Source organism: Dromiciops gliroides, chromosome 4 (genome assembly GCF_019393635.1).
Source record: "Dromiciops gliroides isolate mDroGli1 chromosome 4, mDroGli1.pri, whole genome shotgun sequence".
Classification (NCBI taxonomy): Eukaryota; Metazoa; Chordata; class Mammalia; order Microbiotheria; family Microbiotheriidae; genus Dromiciops; species Dromiciops gliroides.
Genome location: NC_057864.1, coordinates 57,300,979 through 57,326,338, shown reverse-complemented (window position 1 = coordinate 57,326,338; position 25,360 = coordinate 57,300,979). Strand labels below are relative to the sequence as shown.

At 43.0% G+C, this 25,360-nt stretch overlaps 1 protein-coding gene across 1 annotated transcript in view; it reads right to left on the bottom strand.

Moving 5' to 3' along the window:
- Positions 1-11,759: 11,759 nt before the first annotated feature.
- Positions 11,760-25,360, bottom strand: part of UCK2 (uridine-cytidine kinase 2) — a 71,935-nt gene continuing 58,334 nt past the window's right edge. The window contains exons 5-7 of the mRNA XM_044004152.1: positions 20,111-20,208; positions 15,905-15,953; positions 11,760-15,718 (exon numbers count right to left, since the gene is read on the bottom strand). Of these exons, the coding sequence (XP_043860087.1) occupies positions 15,579-15,718; positions 15,905-15,953; positions 20,111-20,208 (287 nt within the window). The 3' untranslated portion in view covers positions 11,760-15,578. The remainder of the gene's footprint in view (positions 15,719-15,904; positions 15,954-20,110; positions 20,209-25,360) is intronic.

The window sequence follows — 25,360 nt, the reverse complement described above, 5'->3', positions numbered from 1 at the left end:
TGAAATGTACTGTATACAGGATAACAGCAATAGTGTTAAGATGGCTCTACTGGAAGGACAATAGTTAATTTTCAGCATATTGCATTAGGATCCAATATAAACGCTGAAAGGACCTTATGAAAATAGTCCCAATCCATCTACAGAGAAAGAACTTATGGTATCTGAAAACAGATTGAAGCATGATTCTTTGACAGTCTCCTTAACCTGACCGAAGTTTTCGTTTTTGTATGTTTTACCTTCTCACAACCCTAGCTTAATGTGGGAGCGGCATTTTCCTAATGACTTACTCATATATAACTTATGTTGAATCTGGCTTGAGTTCTTAAGGTGGTGGATGGTCTGGAAGAGAGGGAGGAAGAGTAGTTAGGAATCACAGAGTTTTTTTAAAAATTGATGTCAAAATTTGTTTTTTACATGTAATTTGGGAAAATAAATTCTAACAGAAAAAGAATTTTTTTAAAAGATAATGCCTAGGGGCCAGCTAGGTGGCGCAGTGGGGATAGAGCACTGGCCCTGGATTCAGGAGGACCTGAGGTCAAATCTGGCCTCAGACACTTAACACTTACTAGCTGTGTGACCCTGGGCAAGTCACTTAACCCCAACTGCCTCACCAAAAAAAAAAAAAAAAAGATAATGTAGAAGTCAAAAAAATTCAAAGGCAGGGGGGAGACAGGTTATGAAGGACCTTGAATATCAAACAAGTGTATCTTATATTTGATCCTGGAGGCAATAGAGAACCATTGGATTTTATTTAGTAGGGGGGATGATACAGTCAGACTTGAGACTTGTCACAGGTTGACCAACCAGCAAGCTATTACAATAGCCCAGATGTGAGGTAATAAGGGTTTGTCCCAGGCTGTAACAGTATAAAGAGGAGAGAAGAGGACAAAAGAGATTTTATGAAGGTAAAATCAACAGGCCTTAGCAACAGATTGGATATGGGGTGGGCAGGGGAAGATGAGAAATAGTGAGGAATCAAGGATGACACCTAGGGACTGAGCATGAGGGACTGAGAGGATGATGGTGCCTTCAACAGTAACTGAGGTTTGAAAGAGCAGCAAATTTGGGGGAAAGGATGAGTTCAGTTTTGGAAATGCTAAGTTTAAGGTCTCTACAGGGCATCCAATTTGAGATGTCTGAAAGGCAGTTGGATATGTAAGACTGAGGGTCAGTAGAGAGGTTAGAACTGGGTAAGTAGATTTGAGAATTGTCAGCATAGAGTTGATAACTGATGATAACAGCTCCATTGGAGATCATGAGATGACCAAGCGAAATGGCATAAAGGGAAAAAACCATACCAGTTACGTTTCATCCCAATAAGTATCCTTTCATATCTCTTCTGGCTTTCCTGGCTAAACTCCTGGAGAAAGATATGTATGAAACAACATCTCCACTTCTCTCACACTTCAAGCTGCTCTCTCTAAAGTGATTCAGTCTCAGAGTGCAGCCTGTTCAGTCTTGGGCATTTTAATCAAGAGAGCAAGTACTTGGAGCAGAAGGGATGGTGTTCCTCTCTTTCTTCCAAGGCACCCTGGTGCAATGGAATGGTGCTTCTCCTCTTGCCACAGGAGGCTGGAGGCCAGGCAGGAGATGCAAGTAGCTGCAGTAGAAGGACTGGAATGGCCATCTCTCTCCTCGCCATAGCAGTAGGAGACTAGTACAACTCTTCTCTTTTGAAGGAGACTCAAGACTAGGCAGGAGATATACAGCGCTATGGGTTGGTGCCTTCTCCCCTCCCTACTGCAGCAGGAGATTGATGTGATGGAATAGCCCTTCTCTTCTTCAGGGGAGGCCAGAGACCAGACAGGAGATGCACAGAACATCCTGCAGAGCTCCCTTTCCCCTTGAGCACACAACCAAGCATGCTACAAGACAGAATATAAGAGAAAATGGGAATCTAAACAAAATGGCCTAAGAAATAAGAAAGATCATGTGCATTGTGGGAATGGTTGGGAGGAGAATCAGTTTAAGATGCCCTAGAACAGTGGTGTCAAATTCAAATCGAGAAGAATCCACTAAACTGTACAGAAGGATTCCTGTGGGAAGCATATTGACTTAAAAGACCACATACTAACATTATCTACATTCTATTATATTTTTATGTACTTGGTCAAACATTTCCCAGTTACCTTTTAATCTGGTTTGGTTCCATGGCCCAAAGATGTGTTTGATACCTTTGATAGAGGATATGGGTAGGACTTGAAAGAGGAAGATTTCAACAGGCAGAGATGAAAAAGAAGCACATGTCAGGCATGGGGGATTCCCTACATTAATTAATACACAAAGGCATTACAAGGCAGGACAAGATAAGGGAATAACTAGTAGTTCAGTTTTTAGCAGGAAAGAGAGAATAAATGAAGGAGAAATCTGTGAAAGATTTCTACTGTAAAGTAGGATGATGACCAAAGGTCCTAAATGCCAGGCTAAGGCCTTTGAATTTTAGCCTAGAAGTAATAGACCAATGATAAGAGTTTCTGAGCAAATATTCATATTGACAAGACTATTTTGACATCTGTAGAGGATAGGTTGAAGAGGGGAAGAAACTGACAAATAGGCATCCATTGTCTATTACAATGGTCTTAACATGTAATGTTAAGTCCAATGGTCTTGGACTACAATAATATGATGGCTGTGTGAGTAGAAAGTAAAGAATGGGGTAGTTAGGTAGTACAGTGGATAAAGCATTGGCCTTGGATTCCGGAGGACCTGAGTTCAAATCCAGCCTCAGACACTTGACACTAGCTGTGTGACTCTGGGCAAGTCACTTAACCCTCATTGGCCTGCCAAAAAAAAAAGAAAGAAAGTAAAGAATGTATGTGAGAGGTGTTGTGGGCACAAAATTGATAGGAATTGGTAACTAGTTAGATGTGGAGGGAGAAGTGAAAAATGACTCTTAAGGTTGAGTGAATGGGAAGATGGTGGTGACAATTCTTTTAAAAAGCAAACTGGGATGAGGGCCAGGTTTGGGAGACAAGGGGAAAATGAGTCTGTTGAGTTGGAGAGGTCTTCCTGACTACAGGGCTAGTGCTCTCTCCACTGGTGAATGAATCAACAAAAGAAAAGCTACAGATATCACCTGCTTCTATTCCTTCCTTTCCCACTTGAGCACTCTGATTCAGGCACTTTTTCACCTACTGTATCAGTTTCCTAACTGGTCTCCCTCCCTTCATAACAGTTTTAGAGTTTCAATTTATCTTAGAAGTTACCTTATCTTAGCTGTGTGACCCTGGGCAAGTCACTTAACTCCAATTGCCTCACTAAAAAAAAAAAAAAAAAAAAAGTTACCTTATCTAATCCCTATCTTCTCCATTATTCTTCCAGTGGTCCTCCTCCCTCCAATTTAACGACCTCTAGTAATAAAAAAAATCAACATCTCCCAAAGTACTTCTTTCCTCTTTTGGATGGCTCTAAATGTTAGGAAGTTTTCTTATGTTGGAATAAAAATCTTCCTCCCTATAATCTACTCATCCCTCCAATTAAAATCAGATACTGTTTCCTAATTCATCTTCCTAAAATATGACAGCCCCACTCAAAAACCTTCCAGGGTTCCCTAGTGCTTACAACATAAAGTCCAAACTCTAGGTTGGAATCTGAGGTCCTCTACAATCCCCTCTCTATATCTCCAACCTTATCTTTACAAATCCAATACAGCAGCTGTCTACACAGACACCAACCACACTCATTCTTACCCTCCCACTTCTCTTGATACTATCCTATCCTCCTTCATCCCTGTTTGTCTAAGTCCTATCTAGATTTCTTAAGGAGGAAAAAGAGAGGGAGCAGGAAGGCTCTGTACCCTCTCTGGAGAATTATCCTTCATCTCAGGTCTCCTGGCATTCTGCTCAAGGTATAACTCTAACTGAAAAAAGCTAATGACCCAGGGCCTGGGATAATTCTATGTAAACAGGAAGAATTCAATAACTGTGAGAGATGTCGGAGTCACCTTTCAAACCTTTAGGGGAGTTCGACCTGAGAAAGCGTATGAGCAATCATTCAAGGTGAAAGAAGACTGCTCCACCTATTTTTTACATAAAACACCAGCCTCCAGGGTGGTTTGGCTAAGGTCTCAATGACCTTCCTTTAATACTTGTGAAAAGTTTATGTGTTGACTCTCCTAATACAAGCCATTTCTGACCCTGTCTTGGTATTTTATTGTCCCGGATCTTTTTACTAAGCTTACCTAATGTCCTCATCCCACCACCCTTGGCACTAGCCCCTCAGGATAGCACTTAGGGCTAAAAAATTGTCTTACATTACCTTCTGCACTATCCCCCACTGATCTACCCTATTCCCTCAATGCTATGACCAATCTTGACTATTCTTTATTACCTGAAACGTGCCCTATATTTCTCTGCCTCCATAGTATCTGGTGTCCATGCCTCTGTTAATGCTGTTCCTTATATTAGAATGCCTTACCAGTAGAATGGAAATTCCTTGAGGGTTGAGACTTTTGTTTTTCTCTCTGTATTCCTAACTTCCCCAACAGTGACTTCTGTGCATCAGTCACTTATGTTAAGGCTAAAATTCTAGCTAGTCTGTCTAAAATCTCTAATGAATGGTCACCAATGAATTATAAGCTTTAGCAAGAGTTAGACTTTTAAGCATTTATTAAGGAGAATAAGAATTTGGTAAAGAGAGAGAGAAAGGCCTGATTCATCTATCTATTAAAGGGAGAGAGCATTCCTAGCTCCGCTCTCTGCCAGAGTCCACACGAAAGAGAGCAAGTCAGAGTGCCAGCCTCCCCCTTCTTCCTCCCACAAGCAAACGTCACTTCCTGACACCAAAGAAAAGATGCATGGTCTTGCCCTCAGAGACCTTCACCTCATGGTAGAGCTTTTCTACAGTAAGTATCCAGCAGGTGGCATCATTCCAATCGTTACACTTAATAAGTATTTACCAAGTTAAAGATGGATTGCATGTAATATCACCTCTCCCCCTATTCACCTGCTAAATACCTAAGGTGGTAGGCTTTGGGTTACTTGAGTTTGTTACAGAAAGTGAACATTCATTTACCACCAGGACTTGGGACCAAGTCCTGGAGGATGTACACTCTGACTCTCACCATGGGATATCACCGTCCTGACTTGGGAATGTTTCGTGGGGCCCTCTCCTATATCAAGGCAGGTTCCCAGCATGCTTTGCTTAACTCAGCACCCATCTTCTCACCAGATTATATATACTCTTCTCCAACCCCCCACTACTTTCTAATTATGGAACCAGAACCAAATCAGTACTGCCATTGCTACTGGAAAAGGTGAATTGATCTACTCTCTTACATTTCCACTCACCTTTCTAGTAACTATCCAAGCCAACATACCCCTCTCTGGATACCCTATATGTCTCTCCCAATAAGGCCATAAGCCAAGGGCAAAGGCTTTCTCTTCACTTGTATTTCTATCCCCCCTGCTTAGTACAAAGTAATCACTTACGATTTTTTGCATTCATTCACATAGCCCTTAAAAATTTACAAAGTATTTTCTTCACAACCAACCCTCTGAGATAAGGGATACAAGTATACTTTACCTCTGTTTTACAGATAAGCCTTTACAAAGACTCAGAGAGACTTATCCAAAGTCACACAGCTTGTAAGTGATGGTGCCAGGATCTGAACCCAGGGCTCTTGTCTCACATTGGCTTTCTATAGAAGTTAGCCCCACCATTGGCTGTGTGTGCTCCACCTGTATGCAAGGAGAAAAGGAGATGAGTATCAGAGCTGGGAACCTGACTCTTCCCACTATGGCACACTACAGAAATGACTATCATTACCCTGTCTTGTGTTCATATAATAGCATCGTTCCTTTTTACAAGTCTTCACACTGATGATCTTGTAGGACCACCACAACCATGCCTCTATGTAAGCAAGGAGACATCACTGTCCCCATTTTCCTGATGAAGTGCTTTAGGAATACAAAGGAAGGGTAACTTGGATAAGTTCATAGAAACAGCTGGAGGCAAAACTGAGGCTATATCCTGTCCTTCCCAATTATGGCTCTTTCCATGACTCCTAGTGGAATAATTTCCCCTTATTCTTAGCCATCTTTTCTACAGATTGTTATGACTTCATTTCCTGGAAAGATCCCCTCTTACTTGTTTTCAAAGAACTAAAGAATTCTTGGGTTGTTTTTTTTTCCTTTTTGATTGATCATCTATCATTTCTCTCTTCATCAGCATCACCTTCCAAATGAATCTTTTTATTTCTAGCCAATCATTTAGATTTTTCTTCCCTGCTCCAGATTTCATAGATCATAATTCCAGATCTGAAAGGGACCCGAAGAGGCCATCGATTCCAACCCTCCCAGTTTTAAGATGAGGAAACGGAGGCTCCTGGAGATTAAGTGATTTGCCCAAGGTCACCCAGGGAGTGAGCATCAGAGGTCAGGTCTCCAATCCAGAGCCCAGCCTCTGGACAGTAGCAACACTACTCCCCCAGACTCTCTGTTGTCCTTTGATTTTTCTCTTTTCTTGGCTCATTTCCTTGTCACGAATCCCTTTGCTGGTGACTCTACCCCTAGCTGGGTAGCTTTTTTCTCCCATCCTTGCCATATTTGCCAACTCTGTAGCCCTCTCTCCCTTTCTCTAGTAGTCCTGCTAAGAACCTCATCATACTCCTCCAGAGAAGACAGCCAAAAGACCAAAGCCTTGACTCTCAGACTTGTGCACAGGGCTAGCATAAGGGGACACATGTGCTTAACAGTGCCCTTCCCATCCTCTCCCAGTCCAGCCTGGCTGTAACAAACTATGGAAGAATGCAGAGGGCTCAGTCTGGGAAGCGGGATCTGGAAAGATTCCAATACAGTTTGATTCCATTCAACAAAGGTTTATTTATTAGGCACCTACTGTGTGCAAAGCACTGTATGAGATGCTGAAGGAGATACACAGTTTAGAGAAGATATAAACCCTGCCCTGTACAGGGCTTACAATCTAGCAGGGAGAGAGAGCACACAAATAACCAACATGTATCTCTTGCCCTGCTTGGCCCCAGACCTGCCAAAACAGAAACAGGCGTGTGTTTCCTATGCTCCCTGGTCCCATTTGATGAACTGTAAAGGCCAAACTTGAATGGCACTAGAGGAAAGAGAGCAAGTGACACATGGGGATTGGAGTCTTTAGAGACCAGGCCATTTAGAGCTACATAATTAGCATTTAAAGTGTGCAAAGGGCTTCAAGTGTTATTTCATTTGATCTATACAACCACCCTGTGAGGTAGGTGCTGTTATTATCCCCATTTTACAGATGAGGAAACAGTGAGAGAAGTGACATGACCAGCTAGTTAAGAATCTGAGGATGGATTTGAACTCAGGTCTTCCTGAGTCCAGCAGGCTATCCATTGTGCCACAATCCTCCCCATACTCCCTATTCCCCCTTCCTCATGAAGTGGTCAAGATTTAGCTCAGTGAAGATGAGGAAAGAACCCCAAAGTATTCTTCAGCAAAGACTTCAGCTTTCTACCTAGGGAGAGGCACCTCCAAAAACTCATTTTTAAGGATTACAGGAAATTAACTCCTAGCCAAAGACTCCCAACTCCCTTTGGTGTGACTGTCCAATATTAACGATCTCTAAGTTGGTTAAATCTCAAGCCAATGCAGAGCTCTCTACCTGCTCAGGTCCTCTGGATCTGAGCTATGGGCTGCAATATTGGCAAACAAAGCAGCCCAGCAGAAGGAAATTTCAGCTCTCCTGATTCCTCTATCTGCTCCAGATTTCCAAGGAGGCTACATTCTCTCCACACAGCCCAATCAGAACATTAAGCCATATCATTCCATGCAGCTAAGGTTCAAGGCTACCAAAATTCATGTGCATGGAAAGGTGGGATAATTTCACAGTCTTCGGTAAATACCAAGGATCCAAAGCTTAGTGTCATCCCAAGGGCACCTCAGTTCGGGGCCCAGTTGGGCTTAACTTTGAGAAAGTTGCCTAGCCTCCCTGAGCCTCAGCTCTCTCCTCTGTAAAATGGACTTACCTACCACTTTACAAGGTTATTGAGAAGTTAATTTAAACCAACATTTATTAAATGGGGATATGGTTGAAGAGCCTTGTAAACCTTGAATGGCTATATAAACATGAGATTTTTATTAAAATGCACTTCTCTGGGCACCTAGCCAAAAGTCCCTTTTTTCACATGTCCTTCCAGAAGCTACCCCTAGCTTCTGTAAAGAGAACTCTCAAGTCTAAGAAACTCCAAGAACCCCTGAGCCTAAGATTCTGCCTAATTGGGGCTGCACCTGCTGCCAAGGGGTCATGTTTGGAGAAACGCTGAGATAGGGCTGCTAATTTAACCAAAGAACATGAATCACATGAAGAGGGCTAAGTAATCAGTAAGACATCCTGGTGTGGCCAATCAGAATGTCAAAGACCCGGATTCTAGTCCCAGTCCTGGCCCTAGCTAGCCATCTGACCTGGGACTTCCTTATTTAAAAATGAAGGGTTAAGACCAGATAAGCAAAAATCTTCCTTGTGGTTCAGCAGAAGTCCTGGGATTCTGAAAGCAAGTGACCTCTTGCCAGCTGCCACAACTCTGTGTACCCTGTAGGTGAGACATGCTAAACAGAATGTGTCATTTCGATGGTTTTTGTTTGTTTTTTTGGTGAGGCAATTGGGGTTAAGTGACTTGCTCAGGGTCACACAACTAGTAAGTGTCAAGTGTCTGGGGGCCGGATTTGAACTCAGGTCCTCCTAAATCCAGGGCCCGTGCTCTACTCACTGCACCACCTAGCTGCCCCTGGATAGGTTTTACATAACAAAAAAGACACTCAAAAAACAACCAGACTCGGGGCAGCTAGGTGGCACAGTGGATAGAGCACCGGCCCTGGATTCAGGAGGACCTGAGTTCAAATCCGGCCTCAGACACTTAACACTTACTAGCTGTGTGACCCTGGGCAAGTCACTTAACCCCAATTGCCTCACCCCCCCCAAAAAAAAAAACCCAACCAGATTCAAAGTATTATGTTCACAGTGGTTATTTTGCCAGCATGGTACAAGGCACAGAGTGTGTACTAGGGGCTAAAAGATCTGGGTTTGAGTTGTGACTTCTTACTAGCTGTTTAACTGATGTAGCTAATTTTTTTTCCTCTGTAAAATGAGAGGGGTTGGACAATCTCTCTGTAAGTCATCCCTTCTTATTCTAGAATTCTGTACACACACCAAAGTGTAAAACAGAATTAACATTTTCCCTTTGGTCCTGAAAAGGAAGGGCACACTATCCTGGATACAAATGGGAGAATAAATATACAGAAGTCTCTGGAGATGTCGGTCAGCTCCATGGTGTACACCCATGCCAAAGGAAAGAGCAGGAGGATGAGAAGTGAAACATGAATGTGGCCACTAGGTGGGGCATCCTCATTAAAAAGTTAGCCGAGGAGAGGATTCTGAAGCACGCCACACATAACCATCACCTTCATCAATGGGTTAGGCTAAACTCCATTGTACATTACAATGATGGATGGTCCCCATTAAATATGATCTGGCTATGTGTCTGAAGGCATTGCAGAAAGAAGCTCAACAGAAGTGCATACGGCAGTGGTAATGTGGAATCCTGACTGCAAATATTGGCACTGGCACAGTACTGTATGAGAATTGAGTAAGAGTGTAAAGTACTAGCATAGGGGATGGAAGGGGAAAGAGAATAAGCATTTACATAGTGACTCCTAGAAACTTAAAAACAAGAATGTTTTGTGGTGGTTTTGTTGTTTTTGTTTTAACTTTGGTTCGGATGTTTTATATTCTGGTTTTCACCAGTTCTGCTACTTAATACACAAAAATCATAGCGTCTTATTAGGGGTAAGAATCAACTCAGACTCAGAAGGGCCCTCGACGCCAATCTATCAAATCCCCTCATTTTACAGAGAATAACACTGAAGCTCAGAAACAGTGATTTATCCAACTGGGGTCACATAAATTCTTACAGTTTGGGATTCAAATTCAGGTTCTCAGGTCTCCCTGCCCCATCTCTCTACAACAATCCATCTTTCACAAAGCTGCCAGTGAGTCTCTTAAAGCACTGGTCTCACCAAGTTGGCCCTCTCCTCAAACTCCAGTGGTGCCATCTTGGTTCCAGGATCAAATATAAAATCCTCTGCTTGGCATTTTAAGCTTTGGCGATCCTGGCCCATCTCTACCTTTCCAGTCGTCCTACAGCGTCTTCATTGGAAGGTATTCAATGATTCCACCATATTAGTCCATTTGCTCTTCATGGCATCTCCCATTTGCACTACCTCTTCTGCCCTCCAGCCGTCCCCCCACCTCCCCCATCTTTTATCTGTCTCTTAGAATCCCTGGCTTCCTTCAGCAGTAAATTTCAAAAGACATCTTCTGCAGGTGGCTTTGATTCATCCCCGCTGCTGTGTGTGTGTGTGTGCGCGAACTCGCACATGCCCTTTATACTTCTCACTACTTACACTGTAAAGTTCTGGAAGGCAAGGACTGCTTTAGCCTTTCCTTAAACTCCCAGCAGTTAGCCCAACACAAGCGCCTAGTAGAAGCATGGTATTTTAACTTTGAATCTCCAGCACCTAGCATAACTAATTGCATGTAATATAGGCACTTGGTTTAATTGAATTAATACAATTTTAGAGGTGTAATGGCCCTTAATGGATCTTAATGGATGGGAAAACTGAGGCCCAGGAAGTCTAAGATCACATAGCAAGATGGTAACAGGACGTTGACCGGAATCCAGCATTTTCTACCACACATTGCTTCCAATATCTGGATCCTGTTCAAACCAACTCCTTTCACTTAGGGTTTCAAGCTTTTAATTCATTCTTGTGTGTATATGCGTGTGTGTGTGTGTGTGTGTGTGTGTGTGTACATGTATATGGAATGGAATCCAAAGTTCAGAAAATTACTGTGGTTCTTAATGGTTTGAAGTTTATGGTTGGGTTCATACTGAGCGGCCACAGTAGAGACCCAACACCACAATTTGAGCATCTTCTTTTTCACTTTCATCTTTAACAAGCGAGTTCTTGACTTTTTGGGTCATGCACCTCCTTAACAGACTGGCAAAGCCTAAAGACTACTTAAAAGCATGTTTTTAAATGCTGGATTACCAAAAACAAAAACAAAAACAAAAAACAAAAACAACCTATATTGAAATAAACAATCACCTTCTTGGGGGGTACATGAACCCTAGGTTAAGAATGTCTGTTTTAACCCAAAGCTTCATGGAGCAACTCATGGTTTCTCTAAATTGTCATGACTCCTGATGTTTGATTAAACTAGCACCTATACAAACCAATGTCTTCCCCTACCTTTTGCCCCTAAGACCAAAGAGTAGGAAGACTGGAAATTACCTCTGAAGAATTATCTCAGGTAGGAAAAATGAGTCCTGTGGTTCTGGCAGAGACTCAGGTTTGAGCTAAGGGTTGAGAATCATAGGCAAAGCAACCAATTCAAAGGCTAGGTTAGATTAGACATGGAGAACAACACACTAGGCCACGAGTATGAAGAACAAGCTTCTTCCCATTAGGAGCCAGGTGGATTTGAAAAGGACTCTTAAATCTCTTTGAGCCTCAGAGTGCTCTTTGGTCAATGGAACACACCTTGCCCTGCCCACCTCAAAGGGTTATCAGGGGCTCAAAGGAGATGTCTGTGAACTATTTACAAACATGTGGCTTTCTTAAAGTAGAGGCCACTTCTTCCTTCTGTAGGGAAGCTTAGGCTTCCATAGTTCCTTAAGACCCCGTAGCACTAAGACAAGGGCCTGCCAGGATCATCCCTCATGCTCACACCAGGTTTAACCACTGCTTCTCTGAACACGACAAATATAAAGGCAAGGAAAGGATCACATCCTTGTGGTTCCATCTTTATTTACAGGGAAGGACAGAATACGCATAGGCAAGAGGACGTCATCACTAATAACAAACAGAAAAGGCAAATGTATAAATTTCAAACAAAAAAATTTAACCCCTCACCAACCACCCAACCCCAATCCAGAGGCAATACTGGTAGCTACTGCCTCTTTCTATCATATACATAAAGGCAGAGAGATTGAATTAGCAAGGGCAGATTTTTAACCATTTGCCTGGTCCAAAGGAAAGTGACCCTCACCAGTGGGCAAAGGGAACTTCACTCTCTCGATTCACTTTGGCAGGTTTCTCTCCTGCCCAGAACCTGTTTGCTACCACCACTCCAGCTAAGAAAGCATGCTTTGCCTACTGGACCCAAAGAACAATTTTAGAAGGGTCAAGTAGAAGGATCCTTTCTGTAAAGAGGTCCAATCTTTATGGACGCAGCTTAGTCTTCATGGGCTAAAATATATCCAATCCCTTGTGGAATCCGGAAGATCTGACGTGTGGAAGTGGGGTCGGAGGGTTGTTGATGCAGAACATGTGCTCCTAACCTCCCATGAACTGAGGTCATTTCTGCCAGGTTAAGAGGTCACTTATTTATATATAACACTGAATGGACTTAAGGAGTCTCGATTTCCCATCCAAACCTAGAGCTATAAATCCTATGAGATTAACCCATTCATCTACTTAGGAGGCTCTTGTACCACACTCAGTCCAGCAAAGTTTCAAATTCCAATTGTCTGACCTAGAACCCAATGAAGGGTATAAAAACACACTCCTCACGATTAACCACCTCTACCACAGAACAGGTGGCTATAGTGAGTCCTTGCTAGTGCTTTGGGGGCACAACTGCCACTTTTACCTCTCCTGGTCCACTGTCTGGGCCCAACTACATTCTCAATAGCATCCAGGAGTTCTAGTAATCCCTTAGCCCACAATCATCTTTCTTTGGGTTAAGCGGGATATGAAGAATGGAGGAAGCAAGAGTTCTCCAGTTTAGGGGTTAGGATGAAGCCAGACTCATCATATTATATGATCCTAGCTACCAGGCTGCAGGTCCTGAGTCTTGAGGCAGAAACTTAGCACCTTCTGGTGGTGAATCTGAAGGAAGCCTCCATTGTGCTCATCTTTGTCTGCACCCTAATATCCGCAGGAGGGTATGTATATGAGGACAGCAGAAGCTCAGTGAGGGGATGTGCCATGCCTGAAGGTGATGGCACCCCACCTGGGGCACTCAGGGACCTGAATCATACCCCTGAATTTCTTCTTTTCCTCCAATATGGCAATCCCTGCTCTGTGCTATAGTTTTGGGGGAGGTCCTTCTGTGGATCTTGCTCAACCCTGGGAAATGCCATCCAGCCTCCTTTGCCTGTCAGCTGAGCTGTGACAGGGAAAGGCCAGAAGCTGTTATCAAACTGACTTGGGGGCAGCAATCAATGGAGGAATGGAGAGATGGGAGGGCATGGAGGGTGGAGAAGAGAACCTGCTCAGGGGATGGCCTTGGTCCCAATACCACAAGTAGATGAAGAAGCAACTAAGAAGGGTCAGTGACAACAGAAGAATCTGTCTTACAAGGCAGTGGGATAGGCAGCCAAGGCACTAAATGGTTTGGCACCTGGGAGCTTCAAGTAAAGTTGAGCATGGTACCCGCTGCAAGGCAAAGATTCTCCAAAATGGACACTTCTCATTGGCAGAAGAGACTGCCCCCACCTAGGGTGAAGGCCCCACCTGTCCTGAGGCTCCTGGCCCTGTGGTATCCTCCCTCCCCCACCCCCCCATGCCTCAAGAGCTCTGAGGTGTGACTCTAAAAGAATGTGACTGAATACTAAGAAGAATCCAGAACTTCCACATGTGAAGGTATGAATTCTCGGGAAGGTGACATCATGAATCAATGACATTGCCATGGCTTAAAACATTCTGGGAAGTCTTCTCTCTTGGACTGCCTTTAGAGAGAGAACACTTCTCTCTGGAGAAAATAATGTTTCTTTATTTTAAAAGGTGGCACCTTTTCTGAGGGGTGGCAAATCAGAAGTATCCAAGTCCCTTGGAGCCAAGTGTGGTGACTAAGAAAGGGTGTCGGGAGACTAGGCTAGATGAGTCAAGGGATGAGACTGGTTTTGTTTTGCAACTCAAACTAGACCTTGAAAACTACTTGCAGAGTTCCCTAAATGCTAGAACAGTCTGTCCCCTTGTCCCTGTCTGCCCCCAAGTCCCCTGGGGGGGCAGGGGCGGGGGAAACCTGCTTAGAAGGATCACACAAATTTTGGATAAATACAGATGCGGCAAGTATAAAAAAAAAATTAAAATAAGTCATGTTATTTTAAAATCACATCTCATGAATCCAGTAGTTCTGGGGGGTTTTCCCCCAGAAATTATCTAGAAATCTATCCCAGGAAGGAAGGCATCATTAGGGGCCTGGCTGGGGTTTACCTCCCTGTCATTGAGAGGGAGAATTCCAGTTATATACAGTCCCCTCCTTCTAGCACCTCTAAGGCACAGGATGGAGCTGTTCTCCTTCTCTGTGGTAACAGCAATTTTATCCTGGTTGTCACATTGCAAATGAAAATCATTGATGGGAGAGGGATAGAGCTCATCCTACTAACTGTGCATGTAGTTTTTATAGGGGAAAAAAAGCAAACACAGCCACCCCTCTGTCAGAGATGGGGCAGCTTAAGTGTCTTGCATTGGCTCTCCTATCACTGAGATGATTGGCCACATGGAAGGGTCTGAGAGCCCGAGCCACTGATCAGAAAGCAAATACACAGAAGCCCAGACCCTTAGGTTGCCATTTAACAAAAAGGCAAGGGAAATCCCAAGTTCGATCACTCAATTTTTTCCAGGTACCATCTGAAGCCGGCACCTCAAGAGGTTCCCACACTACTGGCAAACTCTCCCCTGTTCCTTTCTTTGCTCTGCGTCTGTGGTGACAGCAACCTCACAAAACTCCTACTTATTCTGGTAGGAACCAGAGACACCCTGGGGCTCTCTGAGAAGACTGGGGAGGAAAAAAGAAAGGGATATACAGACTAGCTGGATGTGGGGAAAGGAGAGGGCAAAAAGAACATTCAAGACTTACTCTCTTCTGCAGGGCACTTTCTTCCCTGAGTATGATTTTGGGGTCTTCCCTCATTCCCAACTAAAACAAAGAGAATTCCTCTCAGCTCTCACATCGCCCCAGAAGACACCATCTGTCAGAAGAGAGCAGCACTCGGGAAGAAGGGGAGGAATGTCAGAAGCTAACCCTTTCTGCAAATGCACAGCACTCCAGAGAATTTATCAGCCATCCTTCCCCCCACCCTGCATCACTCACTCCTCCTTGATAGATGCTTGAAACTACTGGCTTATACTCTCTGGAAATGTAAGAAACAAATGCCCTGTGCCAGGGCTAAAGCACCTACCCCAGAAAATACAAGCACAAGCTCTCACCATATCCCCTTGGAAAATACTCACGGCAAACAGCTTTACATTATTCTACATTTACACAAAAATAGATTTTTATATATATATGTATATATTTATAACTGGTTACACGATGGACTTGTAATTCAGCATCACCGGTAGCTCTTGGCACAGTTCGTCAATTCGACTCAGGTCATCTTCCATCTCCTCCCGCCCATTCCAAAGTACAAAAAAAATCAAAGGCGTTGCATCTTCATGGCTGTTTCTTACATACAGTCATGTCACTGGAAACACTCTATACACAGCTCAGTGGTGCCTCCTTGCCCTTCCTCCTTTGTCTTCTGGGTGAATATGGGGTAGGGTTCAGGGTGGGGGCATGGAGCAGGACAGAGGAGGTCAGTGTGGCCGGCTGCTGGACTCAGACGCCTGCCTCTTGCGGGAGGGGGTGTAACCATTGAGGCAATTGTTGGTCTGACGCTTGCTAAGTCCTCCATTCAGGATGTCTTGGATGTGCTGCACGATGAGGTTAATGGCCACTGCAGAGAAGGCAGAGATGGATGGAATATTAGGAGGTCCAGGAAGAGACGCGCGGGGCTCAGAAGAGTCTAAAGCACCCTAGTTATTCTTTCTTGCATGTTCTCTCCCCATTCCCCATTCCCCTTTCCCCTCGTCTCTCTCTCTCCCCCCCTCCCTCCCCCCCCCCACATCCCTCCAGGGCTTACCTATATTATCCACACCTCTAGGAATAATCACATCAGCATATTTCTTGGTCTGAAAAAAGAATTTTTTTTTTTAATTAGCATTATAGAAGAAGTCAGAACTGGAACACACCTTACTATAGTATCAGAGCATGGAATAATGTCCATGTTGTGATTTTTCAGTCTGAGAACCTCAATGATGATTTGGGTCTGTTACTTGATACCCGTGTTCACTTTGGACAATTACATTCCTTCACTTCTCATGGGCTCAGTTTCTGTACCTGTAAAATGTGGGTTTAGTTGATCCCTTTCAGCTTTACAACCTATGATCCTATAATGAGCTTCTTTGCTGCTTACTAAGAATTCTACAGTTTAAAACCAGAGCTTTACATAGGCAAAACTAACACAAGATCTAGCATATTCTACATTAAAGGATCAGAGGGCATGGAATATGACATTCTGGAGGGCAAAGGAACTGGGATTACAACCAAGAATCACCTACCCAGCAAAACTAAATATAATCTTTTCAGGGGAAAAACAGAAATTCAATGAAAGGACTTTTGAGGCAAAACTCATTATGAATGGAACAGTAAGCAGATGGATGCTTAGGGGATTGAAGACCCCTGGGTTTTAAGTGCTAGTTTCAATTCACTGTCTATCCAACTTGCATCTTGAGCAACAGGCAAAGTGGCTTCCCTCTCAATTAATGGTTCTGTGAAATGTCACTGGTTGTTATGACAGTACACAAGTTATGTGTGAGATTAATCTTAAAAGCTTTATGGCAAAGATCTCTCAAAAAAATTAAAGAAAAGCCCTGTGTGGTAGAATCATGATTGATGAAGGAACGGGAGATAATTTAGAAATATGCAGTGGCTAAACAAAGAACCAAGGATTTTATCTGATTTTATCTGCTTGTCCCAACCAATAGGACAGCTGTACAGACAATACCACAAGAATGATTTTTTTAAAAGTCGATTTTCATGAGGACAAGGGAGGAGGGAGAGAATATGGAACTCATTTTTACATGGAATTGAGAAAATAAAAATTAAATGTCAAGTCAGATTTTTAATGACCTTTAATGATTTCAAGTTCATTTTGCTCACTTAACTCTCCTTAAATTCGTTACTGACATTTAACACTGTTTATACATTCACTTACAGTGCACGTTAGAATTTAGCATAGAAAAGCAAACATTTCATTCCCTCCTCATTGAAACATTTATCATAAAAAAGGAAGAGCATAAAAATTGTCCAGTAGAAAAACCGGACAAACAGCCAGGGAAGGAACCATCCTGCTTAGGGTTTCACATAGATAATTTATGAGAAAACCCAGGTGACCTTTTTTTTTTTTTTTTTAAACTTTCGGGCAAGAGTGGGAAAGGAGGCTTAGGATGAATGAGGACAGAGAACATGAAATACTCTTCACCTGGAAATTCCAAAGTATATTCTAAAGCTAAAGTATAAGGGATTTGGGGGTTTCACCTGCCCCCAAACTCTTTCAGTCATGTTGATGACTAGAAAAGGGTTATTCCAGCAGAAGATTTATTTTCCTAATTACTTTCTGCTCAGACTCACATCGGGAACTTAATTCAACAGGGAACAAAAAGAAAAAACTGTACTAATTTCCTGAACTGTAAAACAAAGTACTGAATGTGCTTTACCTGAGTTCCAAAATTAAACAGAAATGTGCTTTTGTGTGTGTGTGTGTGTGTGTGTGTGTGTGTGTGTGTGTGTGTGTGTGTGTGTGTGTGGTTTATAACTCAACAAGACTGGGATCCATCCAAGCAAATCCAGTGCCATCTTTTCTCCCTAGATAGATGGGGATGGAACTATACACCCTTCAGTACATATGCAGTTCTTGGCAAATAATAAGTGATAAATATCTACTGGTTGCTTATGCATTGGAAGTTTGGGCAAGAATGTGGGGTTGGGGGGATTATGAGGACAATCTCTCTGAAAAACAATGAAGTAATAATCCTAAAAGTAGACCTAAAAGTAGATAAACTTCTTAATTCCTTTTTTTTTGCGGTGCAATGGGGGTTAATTGACTTGCCCAGGGTCACACAGCTCGTAAGTGTCAAGTGTCTGAGGCTGGATATGAACTCAGGTCCTCCTGAATCCAGGGCCAGTGCTTTATCCACTGTGCCACCTAGCTGCCCCCCTAAGATAAACTTCTAATACTGCTGAATTAGAAAAGCACTGAAATAAAAATACCCCCCAGCCAATCCTGAACTAAACTGGACTGACATTCCATGTCCTTTCAGTCCCCAGCTTACAATAAAATGTGTTGGCTTCCCTGGAGTAGTTAATAAATAGATGCGGAGGAATGAGTTGGGTGGTTTGAGAAATAGACTGCCCCAAATCCTAATTTTCACCAATGTTCATGGCCAACAAAACAAAACCCAGAGTTAATTATGCTCACATTAAGAAATGTGGTAGGATGGGGGCGGCTAGGTGGTGCAGTAGATAGAGCACCAGCCCTGGATTCAGGAGGACCTGAGTTCAAATCCAGCCTCAGACACTTAACACTTACTAGCTGTGTGACCCTGGGCAAGTCACTTAACCCTCATTGCCCCACCCTACCCCCCAAAAAAAGTGGTAAACTTAGGGAGGGGGAGAAGCACTTACTATGTTCCAGGCACTGAATTGCTTTATAAATATCATCTCATTTGATCCCCAGGGCTATTATTAGCCCTATTTTACTGTTGAGGAAACTGAGGGAAATAAAGGTGTGACTTTGCCTGTGGTCATAACTAGTAAGTATCTGAAGCTAGACTTTGAATACATGCCTTCCTAACTCCAGGCCTAGTGCTCCACCCACTGAGCTACCTAGCTATCTATTATTAGAGAAGAATGGCAGAGGGGTGCCAAGATCGAGCCCCACTCTGCCTCTCACCATCTGACCTGAACCTACAAAGAAAATCCCCAAAAGGATCAGGGCATCTGTTGTGCTAATCGAATCCTCCAGATTTCACCTATTTCTGAAATGACACTGGCCACCTGAAATCAGGACTGGTGCATGATGATTTTTCTACAAGTTACTAGTATCTCTTTAATCAAACTTAAAGACAGGAAAACACTTTTAAACCAAGTTGAGCATGGAAACTAAGTGGAAAACCTTGGAATAAATGAAATAATCACAATTCTTGGCTCCACCAACCAAACAGCTTCCTCACTCTTCAGAAGGATGCTTGCCTATCAATTAGGTCCCAATAGATGTTGCTCAGGAGCCAGGCTGAACTCCCACCCCTTGAGAGTTTTTTTGTTTGTTTGTTTGGGGGGGGGGGGGCGCACAGGGCAGTGAGGGTTAAGTGACTTGCCCAGGGTCACACAGCTAGTAAGTGTCAAGTGTCTGAGGCCAGATTTGAACTCAGGTCCTCCTGAATCCAGGGCCTGTGCTTTATCCACTGTGCCACCTAGCTGCCCCCTTAATAGTTTGAATAAAGGGCCACAAGGGTCAATATCACTGAGATGGAGAGAGGAAATCATTCTCCCTCTACCTCATTCTGGCCCCTTCCCTTATGGAGCAGGGCAGTCAAAGGTGCCTCCACTTCCTTCCCCCCAAATGGACTTCAGTCACTTCAGTGCCCAGCTGGAGAATTCACAGGACTAGGTGATGGCTAAGATTGCCACAGGACTAGCCAATGGCTCTGTGCCAAGGAGGAAGTGGGGAAATTTTTGTGGTGAGTCCCAGAGGACAAAACTTATGTCTCCCTCCCAAATTGAAACCAGCTGCTTTAGAACTGTCAGAAACAAAGAAAATCCTTGAGAGGTACAAACCTGTGGGAAAAGTCATTAGGGGAGCAGCAGATCCCTCCCCAACATTTCAAACCAATATGAAACCATGAAGCTTAATGTAATTATCATACTGGGAATCAGCTGAGTGAGTAGAGGCCGCTGAGTATCTTAGTGGCTGGCCTGAGATCTGGCAACTAAAATACCAGATCCCCTGCCAAAGGGGTGCAAGACAGAACTATTCCCAGAATCCCCCTTGGGGCGAGGATACACTTAGCCTTGAAGCCAGGCAAGAAACTGGTTGAGGTGGCCTTCCTCTGGGCCTCAAGAAAGGAAGCAACTCTGGCGTCTATGAGGAACAGGGAGGAGAGGGAAGCTAGCTTCAGAGGACAAGAGTGGCATCAATTTGAGTAAGCTTTGTTTGCACTATTAAAGTGTAATTCATGAATCAGAGAAAAGGGAGGGGAGCTGGAGGGGAGGGGGAGAGAGAACTTACTGGCAAGCAGAACTCCTCAAAAGCAGGTTTAACAAACGTAATGTACTGAGATAAGATCTGTTCGAGGTCCCTCCCTCTTTCGCTGATGTCCCTTAACACTACAAGAGAAGGGAAAAAAAACACAAGTCAAAAAAATTCTGCACTGGCCAATACCTCCCCCTCCCCTCTTTGAGGCCCTCGGGGCTCTAGTACACAGACTATTCAAAGAGCAGGCCAGCTGCAATTTGGGGAAAATTAAGTTGTATTTGATGTCTTACAACCAGGAAAATCCCTGTATAATACAAGGGACCACCAAGGTTGACCAAGCAGTCTATTTTGTTTCTGCAACATTTTTTCATATTTTTCAAAACAAAAAAAGACCTGGGTCAATGACTTAAGATCTCCTAGGATCTGATTCAAGGTTTAAGAAAGATAATGAATGAGCTGCTTCTCCCTGCAAGTCAAAGCCAGGCAAGGGCTGGAGAGAAGCCATGACATTCAGGTACTCAACCTTTCTTTCTTTCTCCCTCCCTCTTCTCCCCCTTTCTCTCCTTCCCCCACCTCAAACACCCCTCTCTCTCTCTCTTCCCACCCACCCCCCTCTAGCATATGGGCAGCCTATCACCATCCATCCTCAATAATTCTTCTCAGTGCTTCTTCCAGAATTCCAAGTACCCAATGTCAATAACAAGCTGATCGTTACCTGTCCTCACATCAACAGCATTCACAGGCTATTTCAGCTGTGGGCAGCTGATTGAGCTTTGCTCAAAGGGAGCTCTTTCTGACATCCCAGAACATGAGAAAATAAATTCTTGTTGTTAAAATAAAACAAGAAATTGAGAGACCAAAAGACTTCTTCCTGCCCTGATTTCTTTGTAGGTGGAGGATGGGATAGGGAGGGGCACTAGTCTGAACTAGGACTACATAACAACTTGGTTAGTTCTGCTGAATTGTCTTTCTCCCTCTCTATTCTCCATTCCAGGATTGCTCTAGGGATATCATGGACAACAAAGGTAATAGAAAACCAAAAGACAATTAACACAGTAGAAGGGGCACAGCACTTGAAATCAGGAGACCTAGGTTTTTAAATCTCACCTTAATTTACTAGCATCTTAACACTGAACTGAAAGTAACATCATGTTGTGCAAATTCTGTGTTCTCATCTTTCTGATGGGGAAAATCCATCTGTAACATATTTTGCAGGGTTATGAGGAAAAGGGACTTCAAGTGCTATGGAAAAGTATAATTTGTTGATTGCTATATTTGTCATTCTTGGCAAACCCCTACAGGTCATAACAATAACAACAAATGTTGTGGGGGCAGCTAGGTGGCGCAGTGGATAGAGCACCGGCCCTGGAGTCAGTAGTACCTGAGTTCAAATCTGGCCTCAGACACTTAACACACACTTACTAGCTGTGTGACCCTGGGCAAGTCACTTAACCCCAATTGACTCACAAAAAACCCCACAAATGTCTGACATCTCCCTGCCCTCACTAATATGACTAAACTTTAAGCACCTTGAGGACACAATGTAGTGAACAAAATAGACTCAATAAATGTTAGTGAATGAATAATACTAGGAGGATAGATTGAAACTCACTCATCTTGTCCTTAGACCTAGACCCAAAAGAGGTGGACAGAAAGAAGGGCATTTCAGGGCTTAGGTTTACGAAAATGGCAATTCACATGCTTTTCCTAACTGCCTTAAGTCAGTGTTCATCAAGAAAACCTTGTTATATTGAGGTGGGGGGCAGGGGGGTGCACGGACTCATGGAATGGGGAAAAGTCAAAGAATAATCTTGGATTTCTCATTAAGAGAGTCTCTGACTCTCTATTTTCTCATAGAATGAAAAATAGCATAAAGTGAACCACAGATTACAATTGAGTTTTTTTTTTTTAATGGCAGCCCCAAACAACCTCTGGTTAAACCTCTTTCCATGAAGGGAAATGTTTTCATATTGCTATTTCACTGAAACCCACTATCACTGCACATGGTGCCCTAAGTTCTACCAACAGACCCCCCAAAAAGGCACCACACTTATTGTAGAGCTCAAAATGAGGCATTTCACTGTAAACAAACCTGTAAAAGACTTGAATGAAGAAAGAGATGTAGCTGAATTATCCTGTATGGGGGGAAAGTGAGCAGGGTGGAACAGGAAAGTGGATAAAATGCCCCCTAACTAGCATGGCTTTAGAATCCCTAAAAAGCACTCATTTTTTTTCCCCTGGGTTGAAGAAAGGTAACTGTCTCAAGACACTGAAACACAAAATAGCCACAAAATCTCCTGGAAGAATTTGTCTCCTGGAAGAATTTGGTAACCAAGAAGAATGTGCCGAACCACACATTCTAAGGCCAGGACATCCATGAAAAAAACATGCCCTCAACAGCTTCATCCTGGAACCTCCCTCAGCATCTGGGGCCTCCTTACCCGGCAATATACTTACTAGCTGTGTGACCCTGGGCAAGTCACTTAACCCCAATTGCCCCACCAAAAAATCAAAAAAAAAAGACAAACAAACAAAACCATATTACTTTCCCACTAACCATCCCTGTTGCCCTCATTAGAATGAATACACAAACCTCTGAATGTCGGGACATTTTTTTTTTTTTGCTTCTATTTGTACCCTTCTGCACTCAGCACAATGGCTGTCACACAGTAAGTGCTTAATACATACTTGTTTCTCTCTTTTTCCAGCCTTAATAGATAGATTCATATGGAATTAATGCTTTGACCAGGACAAGAGAATGCCAGGGAGAATACAGTCAACAGAAAGGACAGGTCAAAGTCATGGTGACTACCCTGCTCAATGTAAAAATATTGTATCACTTGGTCTTAGTGCCATGTAGGCTTACAATGACTTCCTCCAAACAGCTATTCATTCCTTCAAACATTTAATAGGAGAGCACTACTACAGGCAGAGCCACTGAGGGATATACAAAGTTTGGATAAGACGTGAACTATGCTTACTAAAAGTCCAGGAGGAGAACAACACAAAAACAGTTAACTACAATACAAACTATTATGTGATGCCTGTTGGAAGACGAATAAAGCACTGTCAGGTCTAAAGAGGAGGACTCTTACTGACTGAAAGGGGCTTTAAAGGACAGGTAGCAAAGGGCCAGTATGGGAGTCAGAGGACATGAGTTCAAATAATGTCTGTCATTTACTAAGACTGTGGCCAGGGCAAATCACTATTTCTCTGGGTCTCCATTTTCTCAACTGTACAATGAGAGGGTTAGACTAGATCACCTCTGATGTCCCTTCCAGGTCCACATATACAATCCTGCCTTTCATTCTCTTTCAAGATGGCCAAGGATGAGAAAATTTAAAAGAAATTCCAGCATTTACAACATTTCATATTGAAAATGACAAAGTCAGTTGTTCAGGGATTGCTAAGTAAACATATTCTACTTGACATCTATCTGGATCACATTCCATGCCCTGCGTTCTGGGAAAGGGTGCCATTTATGAAGTAAGGGTTCAGGTATTAGTTCCTTTCAGTATAATTGGCTTTATTTGCATATCCAGTGCCGAGAAAGGAGGGATCTCACTGCAAAGGCATTTGACCATGGAGACTGACCAAGTCTCCCCTGGGAATGTCAGTGAAACAAGAAAGCAGATTTAGGTTTAAAAAAAAATTTAATGGAAGGAGGTGAATTTTAAGTCTCAAGTAATGCTTTGATATGTGACCACTGCTTTTTCTCCACTCCATAAGCACACCCACACATACCTTCTATCCTATGTTGCAAAAGGGTGGAAAATCTCACACACACCCTGGAGGGATGGTATACCAGTAGATGAATCGTAGAAACAGCAAGTGATCAGCAAAGAGAAAGCTTTGATGTATGCACAATATATCTTGTACAAAGGGAAGGTTTAAAGGGGACACAAAAATCTACTCCAAAAATAAGCCAAGTGATTGAGGAAGGAGGAAGTCATAACTGTCTCACTCTGCAATTAAATCTAAGACTTAAGGTTGGAAGGAACCTGAAAAATCATTCCAGCCTATTCCCTCAGCTTGCAAATAAGAAAAAGAAGACTTAGAGAAATGATGGGACTTGACCTGAGTCCATGGCCAAGTCACACAGTGAGAGATTCCAGCTCAGGTCACCCGTTTTCAAATCCCAGACTAACTTTGCCTAAGGCTGGATGAAGACATGCAGAAAAGGAAGTGGATACAAAGAAAGTTTTAGCCAAAGAAAGGGAGTAACTAGAAAGCATAACAAGTTGGAAGAAAGAAACAATGAACTAGAAAATAACTTGAAAAAAGTTCTGTGAGGAAATATGCTAGAGGTGACAACCTAGAAAGCATTATGGGAGCATTCTAGGAGATAATTCAGGTAGAGGAATAAAAGAAGTTAAAAATATAAATAGGGGGCTATTATTATCTTCCCACCTCACTCCCCAAAAGACAAGCAAGACATAACTGTTGCCAGCTATATTACTTTTACAAAATAACAAAGTAAAATGACAATGAGTAAAATAACAAAAAAGGATTTAACTCAGGACAAAATGTAGCTTTATTTACAGTTCTCCTCCAACAACGAATCTCTAATGCTTGTTAATATCATTCAAGATTCCTTGATATCTGTCAACAGGGCAACAGAAATTATCCTGTTCAGTGAACTGCTTATTCTTTTTAAGCAATGTACAACATGCACACATGGCTATCTGCTCTTTGAATGTTCAGTCCAACTGCTTGGGCTGGACTGGCAATGACGTAAGCCAGGGCCTGTGAATCTGTGAATAACTGGTGGTAAATCTAATGACCTCCTGGTACACCGAGGTGTGGGAGAGCAGGCATGTGCACCCCTATGGCAGAAGGGGGAGGAGGCGGCAGAGTGGGAGTATGGGCATGGAGTGGGAGGGGGACGGGGAGAAATATGGAAAGATTTCCTATCAAGCTGGGTAGTAGCATCATTTAAAAGAAAGTTCACCATATGTTGGCCCTAAGCAGTACAGCTTGAAAAACAGGGGCTTCCAGAATCAGAGAATGTTAAAGCCAGAAGGCTCACTTTACAGATGAGGGAAATGAGGGAGCTGAGATAGTGGCAGAGCCAGAACCAGAACCCAAGGGAAAAATCACATATTCATTTCCCTACAATCTTCTAATGTCTTTTTTTTTTTCATCTGAATTTAATAGTCATTGCAAAAGACAAACTCTTAGACTTTGGCAGGTAGCAGGGCCTGTGAGAGAAGCATGGGATCCCTCAGTTACTTCAAACTGGGTTCCCGAGGAAGATTCCTGGTATGTTCACTACCTGTGTGA